The 12858-nt window shown below is 45.6% G+C and overlaps 1 protein-coding gene across 4 annotated transcripts in view; it reads left to right on the forward strand.

Annotated features, from left to right (window-relative positions):
- Positions 1–12858, forward strand: part of PCYT1B (phosphate cytidylyltransferase 1B, choline) — a 100103-nt gene that overhangs the window by 68492 nt on the left and 18753 nt on the right. For all 4 annotated transcript variants that reach the window (XM_045203263.3, XM_024569919.3, XM_045203265.3 and 1 more), the window contains 2 exons: positions 1668–1746; positions 11010–11152. In XM_045203263.3, the coding sequence (XP_045059198.1) occupies positions 1668–1746; positions 11010–11152 (222 nt within the window). The remainder of the gene's footprint in view (positions 1–1667; positions 1747–11009; positions 11153–12858) is intronic.

Below are 12858 nucleotides of genomic sequence, written 5' to 3' on the forward strand. Positions count from 1 at the left end.
GCTAGAGCCCCTACCAGGTCCAGGTGCGGCCTCTATCCCTCCCTAACCTTGAGCAAAATACTGAACTCATTTACCTAAACTGTAAAATGGGGTGATATTGGTGCTTTCCTCATGATGCTGTTTTGAGGATCTAATGAGTTCATCTAAGTGAAACCCTTGAAACAGTGGCTGGCTCATAGTAAGAGCTCCAGAAATGTCATCGTTGTCAGCAGCAGCAGCAGCCGCAGCACTGTTACTATTTGTGCTTATAGATTTGCAGGCATTATTTTTCATGGAACAGATGAACACACATCTTATCCAGAAGGGCAGGGGTCAGCCTTTAAGGAAAGAACTTTATGTCTATGATTTTGTGACCCTGAGGCTCCTACTGATAGAAGATTTGTATTAGCTGAAAACACGAGAAATTCTTTTGATTTGCATCCAATTATGTGCTTTGTATCTCCCTACCAGCCCCACATTAGGAGCTATTCTTTCCTTTTATAAGCAGCACAAAAAAAAAATAAGATTAAGCTGTTCTAAGAGTTTTCTTGTCTATTTTTAAATTCACGATGCAGAAGAGAATAGAGAACACTGATAAATGTGCATTGGTAATAGCAGAGGAGACAATTTCCCAGCGAGAATAAAAAGAAAAAGGAAGAACTACAATATGATTTACTTCCAGCAATCACTAACACATTTTTACTAAGCATCTATTGTGTATTCAACTTGCGCTGGGCATTATGGGGAGACTCATGATGGTGATGACGGCTGCCACTTACTGACTATTCACCATGTGCCCAGCCCTGTGCTAAGTGCTTTGCTCTTACACAAATCATATTCGATACCATGGCTACCCTGAAAGGTTGTTATTGCTATCATTATACATTGGACAGGAGGAGGAACTAAGTTTGAGTACTAAGAATAGAATAATAACAACATTTATTGAGTACTTACTATGTACCAGTTATTACTATTAAATACTTTTACATAATTGTATCATTTAATCCAGTGATTCTCAGGTGGGGGCAAGTTTGCCCCCAAAGGACATTGGGAAATGCATGGAAACATTTTTGGCTGTCACAACTAGAAGGGTGCTACTGGCATCTAGTGGGTAAATGCCAGGGGTGCTACTGAGCATCCTACAGTGCACAGGACAGAACCCCTAAAGAATTATCAGCTCAAAACATCACTGGTACTGAGGTTGAGAAATCCTGATTTAATCGATACCACCAACTTACAAGTTATATAGCTAGTAAGTGGTGGGGCAGGAATCATATCCAGGCAAATTAAACTGCTACTCCAAACTACCGCTCAAGGTGGAGTGTAGCTGTGTTATAAAGAGCTGTGAAAGCTCGTCAAGGATGTTTTTAGTTGATGTGGTAGGAAACGGAACTAGTAGAGAACATCAGGCACGAGGATGACAGAGAGAAAATTCTGGTTAAGGAGGACCCCCCATGAGACAGAGGGATGGCTTGGAGAGGAGCCGGCAGTAAGGAAGGCCAGCTACAAGTTGGTATCAATAATCCTGGATTAGTGCAGTAGCAATAAAGAGGAAATGAGGCCAATTCCAAGGGGTTTGGGGCCTGTGTGAACTGGGAAAATGGAGGTGCCATTGGAAGGGGACACCAGTTTTTAGGATGAGTTAAATTCCACCCCAGTGGTGACCTACTCTTCTCTCTTTCCAACAGATTGACTTTGTGGCCCATGATGACATTCCATACTCTTCTGCTGGCTCTGATGATGTTTACAAGCACATAAAGGAAGCAGGTGAGGAGTTCTGGGCACCCCTGTCCACTGTGGCACAATAAGCAGGTTTAATGAGACATCTGCTCTAGGCCTGCAGTGTACGCATACCAGGTATTGGAATTTCAGAGGTCCCCCAGGTAGCCTCTGCAAGACTGTTCACATATGCTAAATGGTGCAGATACTGGTTAGGAAGTTATGTAGCAATTAACCTGAGCCCCACAGTACTCAACTTCCGGTTTGAGGCTCAATTTTAGAGTTCATCAGACTAAAATCAGCTTATGGAGGGGCAGTCATTTTCCTTATTCACAATGAAGTCCTCACAACGAAATTATTTTATACTCCCAAGAAAGACCCTTCCAGAAGAAGACAGATAACTAATTAACGACTGGGACTCCTTATCTGCAAAGTCAGTCCTGCCATATGTCATCGTGTCACGCGATAATAATATCCTCAGATACCACACGCAGAGGCCAGAAAAGAAGGGATAAGTATTTGTAGATTAGGTAATATATTTTCTTCTCGAAGCTGTTAACTGTTGTGGAGGGCAGACATGGTGCCTGAGCTTTGGAAGTTGTTCCATTTGTCACTAAGCATTTCTGTTAAGGTCAGAGACTGGTCTACTTGAGGGTATTCTTGGGCTGGGGGAGACAGAGAGGTGGGTTTCCTTCTACTGCAGACCCCCTGGAGTTAATTTCTTCACCAAGTTCTGTGTCCCTACTCCTATGCTGCTGGATCACTGCTAGAGCTTCGTAACAGATCTGTGGTTTCTAGTCTCAGTGGGATTCTTGGGGCTCCTTGGTAACATTCCCCTCTTTCCCCCTCCCAACCAATTTAGCTGTAACTCATGCATTCTTGCCTCCTTTCCTGCATCCTGAAGAAAAGGGGTTTGTTTTCTGTCCCAGGCTATCCTCTTGATCTGAATCTATCTCCTTCATTCTCTGGAGCCTGTTTTCTTTCATTCTTCTTCCTCTCTTTGCTATCCAAGCTTCTCACTTTCTAGTAGTTTATTCTCAGCTTGCAATCATGGGGAGGTCTCTAAAAACAAATGGAACAAACCCAAATCCTCCTCTATACTCCCTCTCCCACCTTTTCCAGCCACATTATTCTCAGGCCTCCTTTTCCAGGCCAGTTGCAGGCACAGGAATGACACCTCCCTGTCATTCCTCAGTCACCTGCACTCTGACTTCTGTCCATCCTCCCTCAGTTCTGCAATGACCTTCGAAGCACCAAATCCAGCAGCCCATTTCAGTCCTCGTCTGGGCATAACAACCATGCTGGCCATTCTCCTTTCTTACATGTTCTTGTCCACCACTTCTGGGATACTTCTGGGACCTTCTAATTGCCCGTTGGTGTCTCCGGCCACTCCTGGGTTTTATTATCAGTTTCTCTCCCTTGGCCCTGTGCAGCCTCTCCATCTCACCAGTCTAGGCTCTATGCACTGCCTTCCACAGGCCCTATGGTCCAGGCACAGCCTGTTGAGCTCCTTTGCTCTGCTGTTCTCTGGGCTAGGAATGCCTTTCCTCCAAGCATCTATGCCTATTCCAGGCCCAGGTGAGGAGCCAGCTAAGACATGCTCCCCCCACCCTGCCTTTCTTGGACACTCATTGCACATGGACCTCCCTTTCAGCTTCCTTCTCATGTCATCCTGATGGTTTCTTGGTGTGTGTCCCTAGCTAGAATGAAGTGCCACAGGCCATGGCCGTATCTCCTCCATTTTTGTATCCCCAGCACAGTGCCTGGTATATATATAGTGTGCGTTAATGCTGGAGGAACAAGAGTACTTTTATGGAGTATGATGGGGAGTTAGCATAAGATAGAAGCCTTCCCAGCACATGGGGAATGGAGCCATTTAGATAATTTGCCACAGTTCTTTTGTGTGGGATTGTTCCTATTTATATATAAGGGTGATATTTTGGCCTAAATTATATGGACCTTTGCATCCAGTTTGTTTGCTTTTCATTGGTCTCTTGGCTCTGAGTCCCTCACACACCCCTTTATTGAAGGAGATGCTGACCACAAAATTACAGGTAGACCTCGGAGATCCTTCAGGTTCAGTTCCAGACCACTGCAATAGAGCAAGTATAGTACTCCCGACCATCATAGCCTCACAGCCCGGCAGAATCTCAGTGAGAGAGGGAAGGGCTTGCCATTTGATTGGTTTCAAAAGTTACTATAATCTGAATGAAAGAGCTTTAAAGGTATATCTATGAATTTGCCTTTTTCTTGCTCTAATTATAACAGGCAAGGATATAAATCACAAATTGTAGGTACTTTGGGGGGACAAATGTATAATGGAAAAATAGGCTCTGCTGTACACTCACTGCGCAATACTTGTCATTTTTCTGAGCTGAGGTTTTTTGTCAATGTCACAGAGTTTAAAATAATCACGTAAGAATGAAAATAGTCATTGCTGGGATTTTGAAAATACCCCGCCTCCCCAGATTATATCCATCTGGATTACTTAAAAAGACAGATGGGAAAAAGGTAATTACTTTTATCCTCTTACAGGGTCAGATGGCTTTTTTGGCCCTAAAAATGGAGATGTCCAAGATGGAGAGGGCAGTATAGTAACCTGTACTACTCAGCTTCTCCATCCCCTTCCATCATTAGACCCCCTTCCATAAGCCTCCCGTCAGCTTATTACTACATTAGAATCTTGGAGCAGGGAAGAGTAAGGAGGAGGTGGGCTGGAACTGGCATTTTATCTAGAGGTAGGTGCAGAAGGAGATTTTTAATGTCTTGGTTTATTTTTTGCTCTTTTGCTTTCTGGTATATATCTCATCTATAGATAGGCACTGTAGGTGCATCCATGCGTACCTTCCTACATACATTAAACCATGATCTGGCCTGATACAGATACTCTAGTGAATTACCATATGCTTTACTGAGGGATTTCAAGAAGTCTGATATACACCCTACACTATACTTGAGCTGCCCCCATTGCTGACATTTGCCATCAGAGCTATCTTCCCTGTTCATGGGGGCCATTGGAACCCAACCCATGTTGGTCCCACTATCCGTCACCCTCACCCTACTGCCACTCCAGCCTTTCCCTGGTACTCATGGACCTTCAGATTCTTGAGGTAGGATGGACTCCTGAGAGTCACTAACTTAGTCTCCTATCCCTTCCTTGGCATCACTGTCAGCTTCTGGCAGACTTGATGCTTGTCCATCTCCTGTGATGGGGTGGGGAGCTCCCTGCCTCCACAGCCTGTTTCACCTTTGGATGGTTCTGACTCTCATTGGTTAACCCATGAATCCCGAGTGCATCCCCAAGCCAGCAGTTGTTGGAGGGGAAATGGAATGCAAGTATGAATAAGACAAACCCTAACCCTTGAGAGAGAGCAGAAACATACATGAGTAATTCATTATTACCAAAATACTATGAGCCTGTGATAGGGCATATATAGCAGGCTAGGGAGGCATGCCCAGTGGTGGGACTTTATGAAGGAATGCAGCATATGTGGAGAAAATCACGAATGTGTATGTAGTATAGGGTGTGGAGAGGCAAGAGCAGAGATGGAGACTGGCAGGATGGGTGGTTTGGGCTTAATTGTGTATGTTGCATGAAGCTAGCTGCCACTCTTGACTCAGGCGAGTACCATTAGCAGGTCTCTTGTAGGGGAGTAACCAACTGGCTAAGAGAACAAAAGTAATTTCTGTAACTGAATTTAGAAACCCCCGTTTCTAGGAAAAACCCTGTTTCACATTTGAATTAATTCAGACTTTTCTAGGTTTACACTTAGATTATGTAGAGTCAACTTTGGGCCTTTTTCTTCTGGCGTTTTCTGGGCCTACGTATTGGCTTGTCATAGGGTAGAGATACGGTTCTGACTGACCTTAGATTTTGGGGTACCAAGTCCTGCTCAGCCATCACCCGTGGCTGCCAAACCCCCATCGCAACCCTCTGACACTCAGTCCCCTTCTCCATCTGTTCCTCAGCCTCCTTCATTCCCTGTGCTACTAGTGTGCCACTCAGCAGTCATGCTGATCTTAAATCTCATCTACCTTTAGTCTTCCTAGAGAGGGTCACTGGAAACTTGGAAAATGTCCCCCATAATTTCCTGAAGGGCAAGGGAAACACAGGTTGTGGGAGAGAGCAGTGTCAGGCCCTGCCGGGCGTACCCATCGTGCAGAACACTCTACTGAGGCCTCACCTCCCCACAAAAGTTCGTGGAGGTAAACAGTGTGCCAGATCCTCTCTGCTTTGGGCCTTCTCAGGGGTCTCTTCCCTGCCCCTGGGGCTTGAACCTGAGTGGGGGGCATAGGACAGGCCCTGTTCACGTTCTCTGGCTTTGCTGCTTGTCTCCTGATCCCTGTCTGGGCTCTTTCCTTCTACCCCAGGAGGGGCTTTTCTTTTTCCTGGAGGCAGGAAACCACCCCCTTGTCAATTTCATGTCTCCCCCACTCCAGGGCTTATGGTAAAACATTCTGTACCCTGAGTCCACTCAGCTTTTGATTCTTAACAATTAGAGGGACACTTCTGGGATTTAGAAAACCTTTTTGTACTCCTCAAAGCCTGGCTCCTACAGGTAAAGGCCTTCCTTACCTTTCATAACTATTCTTTTAGACATGAGCCTTCACAAGAGCCTGTTTTAGAAGTCAAGAGCTGAACGCAGTCTACTGGATTCTTAGTTGCGTCTACCTTCTCTTGACGTGGGGAATCTCCATGCAGCCCCCAGCAGGGCTGGTGGTCAGTTCTGTCCCTGTGCTCTTAGAAAGGACTCCCTCAGTGGTCAGGAGCATTGGGTAAGAATGGGAGGCCCAACATTCTCAAATCCTAATCTTGTTTGAAAGGCGTTCCAAGAAAGGAAACCCAGTACAATTCAGATTTGCAAGGCTGCTGAGGACCATGTCCAGGAGGGGGAAAAACTGGCTGATACAGCAGTTACATCAGTTTAAGTCTTTGTAAGATCTGAGCCGTGAGCCAGCTGCTCCAAAACTGTCATGAGGACCCGGGTGAGACCAGTGCTTGTCAAATGGAAATGTGCCTACAGATCCCTGCAGGATCTTTTTAAAGTGCAGATTTGGACAGGGGGCCTGGTGGGACCTAAGATCCCCATTTGTGATGTGCTCCCAGACTGTTAGAAACTGTGAGTCTGTATACCTGATCTAGAGTAGTGAGAATCTAGACCAAGGATTCTGGTTCACCCAGGGTTACCCCCAGGGTTAATTGAATCAACATTTCCTGGGGTGGCAGTTCCTCTGTCACCCAAGGAACAAGAATAAGAACAAGCATTTGGTGGTGGTTTTACTTCTAGATGAATGGCCTCTAGTGAGCTAAGAAAAAGTTGCTTTCCTGATTTTAGGGAGTCAAACCTCAAGTCTACTTGTTTAGATGTAGGAACAGGTCCAACGTTTTTCTAACTCTAAGCAATCCAGCACCCTATTGTTGCATAAGAAATTACCGCCACAGTTAGTGACTTAGAAGAGCCACTTTATTTTGCCTGTGATTTTGTGGGGTGGGGTTTCACCACGGGTTTGGCTGGGTGGTTCTTGCCTGGGGTGTCTAAAACAGTTGTTGCCAGCTGTTGGCTGGGGATGCAGTCATCTGCAGTCCCAACTGGACGGGAGGCCCCAAATGGGGCACTTATGTGGCTGGCAACAGAGGCTGGCTGCCCACAACGTGCTCAGTTGGGCTTGACACTGGAGCATCTGCACATGGCTGCTCCATGTTGCGTGGGCTTCTCACAGCATGGTGGCTGGCTTCCAAGAGTATGCATCTTAAGAGGAGGCATCTGGAGGACTGGCCATCTCAAAAGAAGCCACACACTTCTTCTGACTTGGAAGTCACCCAGTGTCATACCACATTTGATTTGTTGTAAGCAGGTCACTAAGTCCAGCCTAGATTCCAGGGGATGGGAATTGTGCCCATGTTTAATTCACCACAATTCCCATCTTCAAATTGAATAGTCGGATGGTATTTCACTTGCCCTGGGAGCACAGGCATAAGATTATGTGTGACTTTTCATGTGCACAGGGACCCTTTCTTGTGGTCCTTTGAGCTGCTCTGCTGAGTATTTACCAAGGGAGAGGCCCACAGAGATCTGTTTGGGGCCCAGATAGAGGAGGCCAGAGTGCTATTCATTGTGGGAGAAAGATGTTCAGAAATGGCCTAAGCATCCACATTTGGCTTTTATACTGAAGGTGTATTTTGAAAGTCAGACATCACTTGAAATGAAGCCAGAGATATCAAGGGCATGAATTAAACTGTATAGCACTCTGCTCTGCTTGTCAGGGCTACGTGTTAAAATCCTGCAGCCAACCTAGACGACAAGATGGAGCTTAAATGAAGTAGACTGTAAGGTCCGCATTACTCATCACCATTCTAATATTGCCTACTACTGTTGAAAGTTTCCTTCATTAACATGTGCTTTGCTGCTGCTTAAAATAGCTCCATAACCAAACGCTGCAATTCTGAAAAGCATGATAAAAAAGGTTCTCTGATCATGCTCATTACTGAATATTTTTAGCAGAGCAATAATTAGGATGTGGAGGAAGCCGGGTGCCTCATTATATCAGCAGAGGGCTTGGCTTCTTTCAGAGACCTACCTCTCAACCAGCCAAAGCAAATCTCTCCCCAACGCCAACTTTCAGTTCTTCAGCTACAGAGACCTCACCATGTGGCTTCAAAGCAAGGGTGAGCTCATGTCACCAGTGTCTTAAGTGATTTGCTGAAGTCCATTAATAGCTAGAGAATCTTAACATTTTAGCAGGTGGGGGTGGGGTGAAATATCTGCTGAAAGATGAGGCATACTTCTCACCAGAAAGCTCCCTGCTGCTCCCACCAAGGAGAGGCTGTTATGTGACCCCTCCCCTCACCTCCTGGACTTGGGACTACTCAGTTCCCCACCCACCAAAGCACCTCGCACAGCTGAGTCACTTGGGTGCTATTTATATCCATGCGTTTAGCTGTTTGCATCCTCTGCCTTCCATCTGGTTTTCTGGAGTCCACCTTTTTAGAAGGCAAAAGAATTTTTTGGTCTAGTGGCAACCCTACCTCTGTCCTCTGAGTCACAGGATATTAGAAACCAGATGCTTTGTCTCTAACGTCAGCAGTGCCACCCTGCTGCTGCTTCTGTGAATGTGCGGTGATAGCAAAAGAAAGCTCCAAAGAGACACCCTAGGAGGGTCCAGAAGTCTAAAACATTCACCCATGTTGACAGAATCAGAGAAAGCTGGATTTGGAAAGGCACTTAGGGATCAGTATTCCTCTAGTTGTTCATTCAACAGATGTTCCTATAGTGCCTACTTGTCACCTGCCGCTGAGAACGAGACACAAGCAGTCCCTTCCCTCATGTTAGCATGTAGTCAAGTGGGGAAGACAGTTATTGAGCAAGTTGTTTTATAAAGACCTTGGAATATTTGAAGGAAAAGGGCAGTTGGACCTTGGTAGGGAAATAGCAACCAGAAGACCCAGTCAAGGGTTGAGAGATTTTCTTGAGGAAGTGACACTGCAGGTGAAACCCAATGGACGACTGGGAGTTAATGAAGTGGAGTGTGTTTGTGGCAGAGTAAGGGGAGGGGCTCAGCCTGTTGCCTAGCACCATTGAATACAACAAGTATGGGGCCCCTGCAGCTGTGTAGCACAGGGACTTGGCTCAGGGAGTGTAGGGGGTAGAGAAGGTTTGGGATGAGACTGGAGAGAAGCATAGGAAAGAGATGCTACAAGCTGCCACAGAGCCAGGTAAGGGATTTGGATGTAAATACAGAGGACAGTAGAAAGCCCATGAAGGATGTTGGGCAGGCATATGACTTGCGTCCTGAAAGACTGCTCTGCAATCTTGCTGTGTGGAGAGAGAATTGGGGGGACAAAAAATGGCATCTCTGGAGATTGCTCTTGAGGCTCTGTGGAAAAGGTGATGTTAGATTGGTTTGAATGGAGAAAAGTGGGTCAGCGGGGGAGACATGTACGAAGTAGATTGGTGATTGGAAGAAAATTGGGTGTAAAGCAGGGGTGTCCAACCTTTGGCGTCTCTGGGCCACACTGGAAGAAGACTTGTGTTGAGCCACGAATTTCACAAAAAAAAAAAATCACAAAAAAAATCTCATGTTTTAAGTAAATTTACGATTTTGTATTGGGCCACATTCATAGCCATCCTGGGACACATGTGGCCCGTGGGCCGCAGGTCGGACACCCCCAAAGAGTGAGGAAGAGGGAAGTGGCATGGATGAGATCAAGGTCATCTTGGCTAGCCACCTCATTTCTGAGTTTTGGAGACTGAGATTAAGTAACCTGCCTTCTGAAGCTTGAGAAACTGCCCAAGTCTACAAACCAAGAACCCAGCCCCCCCATCTCCAGGCTCCATCCATCATGCCGTCCCATGCCTGATGTCTCTGACTGAGTAGCCATAATCAGACTGGGTAGAAAGATCTCAGTTGCCAACACAGCATTTCAGTTAGCTGTAAGGAAGTTCTTTTGGAATTTGGCCTCCTCTACTTTTTTCTTTTTTACTCAGTCCCACATATTCTGGATGAAAGGGCCTATGAGTGGTAAAATCACCATGCAGAGTAGAACACTCTTAGGGAAATAAAATCATCTAGCACCCCACGAGCATGTCTTTAGATCAGAGACAACAAAAATAGTACACGTTTTTTTCAGCATAACGTGACACAGATCTCCTTGGGGAAGAAGGGGGCATGTGCTGATCTGAGTCATTGACTCAATTGTTATTCTCCATTCACTTACTGACTGCATTCACTGAGCACCTTCCATGTGCTACATACAGGGGCACTGAGCCTGGTGCTGGAGAAGCAAAGACAGTCAAGGCATAGTCTCTGCTTTCAGAATGTTCTGTTTCTACAAGGAGACAGACATTTAAAATACTTCTGTTAATGGAAGATGTGCTACATAGCTTCATGGGGCACCAATCTCATTGTATGTCCTCAATGTTGTGGATTCTGCCCAGAGGCATCAGGAAAGACTTCCCAGAGGCATAACCTCAAAGCTGGATGCTGCAGGATGAAGACAAATGATGTGGCTGATGTGAGCAGGGGAGGAGGATTTAAGGCGGGAAATAAGGGCTGGGTCTAAGCAAACGCCAGGAGCTGGGTGAGTGTGTGGTGCATCCAGGGAACAGGTCGAGAAGGATGAACACTCACTATTTACAGCAGAAAAGGAGCATACAGAACTGAGCCTGGAAGAGTCAGCTGGGACCAGATGTGAAAACCTCACTGACACACCCAGCGGTTCAACTTTGCCCTGGACAGGAGGATGAAAGAAGATGGGTCAACCAAGTGCATCTTAATTTTTTCTCTTTATCTCATCTTTCCTCTTTGAACAGGAATGTTCGTTCCAACTCAGAGAACAGAAGGCATCTCAACATCAGACATCATCACCAGAATTGTCCGGGACTATGATGTTTATGCCCGTCGCAACCTTCAGAGAGGGTACACAGCCAAGGAACTGAATGTCAGCTTTATAAATGTAAGTGTGCCACCCCGTACCCTCTGAGGACTACCACATCACACCACTACCACTGTTTATTGAGCATTTACTATATGCCACTCAGTGTTTTTGATGTTTTACACGTATCATCTCATTCAAGCCACATAACCCAATGATTTATTATCCCCATTTTACAGATGGAAAAACCAGTGTCCAAAGGAGTAACATAAGTCAACCAAGGCACACAGGTAGTGAGTTTCACATTTTACAGAGGAGCTGCCTTCCTTCCCTCCCCTCGTCCCGACCTCCCTCTTTAGAGCTCTTAGACTCAGGTCAAGGGTTTCTGGGAGATCTACCCTCCTGAAAGGCAAGAGTTCTCTTCTGCTCAAAGGGAAGGAGGGAGGCTCAGAGAGACGATGGAAAGCTAAACCCAGAGAAAATGCTTTCTTGTTCTAACACTTTCAAATTTTCATTTTATTAAGGCCTTACAGATGCTTGCTAGACACCTTAACAGCTATTTTTTATTGTCCAGAGAAATTATAGCTGCTTAAATAAAGCCTAAAGTCTTTGGTTTCCTTGGATATTTCTGCCGTATTGTTCCCACTGAGCTGCTGTTAGTTTAATAATAGAGCAACTGTTAAAACAATCTTTAAAACAAGCAAAACATGCTGTTAAAAAGCAAAGAGGGCAGCCCAGTTGCTGGAGGTGATGTTAGCAAGTCTGGACAACTGTGTTTGCCTAGACTCTGACGAGCCCATGGAGTCGATTAAAACAAGAACTCTCCGTCCCTACAGATGTTCAGCTCCCCAAAATAGATACTGTATTTTTAAAGAGGGATTTTTCTACAAAACTAGATGCTTCTAATTACGCATAGCCATAATTATCCAGCAGCTTACACAAATCGATCACTAGTACCTTCACAATGAGGAGGGTCTCATTAATTGTAAATCAGGGATGATTAGTTTTCCCTCACGAGGTGGGGGTGTTGGCAGTCCAGGCTCTGTGGCTTCACACAAGTCAGACAACAAAGTGGAAAATGTGGGGTTCAAGTGGCACCTGAGTAAGTGGCTGCAAAGAATTCAAAGTGATTATTCGGCATTCTCATAGAGAATAAATCCCTGATTATTTCAATAAATTAAACTGTTCTTTTAAACTAAATTCAGTCAACCATCCAAGCATCTCATGCCATTTCCAAAAGCTCTCACTCATTCTCTTTAAGCAGCCTTTGGATAAGCCACTTAGCTCAGGGGACCATGTAGTCAGCAAGAACGTTCTCGTGGCCTTTCTGTGACAACCAACCTGGCTTCAGCCCAGAGATGGAGTCAAATGTGTTGGTGGGCATGTAGATAAATCATAGAACCTCAGAGGTGACAGGAACCTGCTGAGGGTCAGTCACCCAGTCCAAGTCCCTGCATTTAGAAATGAGGAAAGCTGAGCTCAGAGGGCCAGTGATCAAGGTCCCACAAGCAAAGTAGATGGGAGGCCGCAGCAGCCGCCCCGCCTCATGACTCCCAGTCCAGTGCCCATTCTGCTACTACATGCTGCCCCTGAGTGCCGGGTATAGTGACCATATATTAAAAGTAGCTGGGGGGCAGCACGTATAGCCACACCCACCCTGAGGCTGCAGTTCAGCTTGGAAGGTCTAAGTCAGGGAATCTGGACACAGTTTAGCAATATTACAGTTGCCTCAAAATATTCTGAAATATGAAATGAACTTCAATCCCATGTAGAGAAGAAAAACAATA

The sequence above is a fragment of the Desmodus rotundus genome, chromosome X, assembly GCF_022682495.2.
Source record: "Desmodus rotundus isolate HL8 chromosome X, HLdesRot8A.1, whole genome shotgun sequence".
In the NCBI taxonomy this organism is placed as follows: Eukaryota; Metazoa; Chordata; class Mammalia; order Chiroptera; family Phyllostomidae; genus Desmodus; species Desmodus rotundus.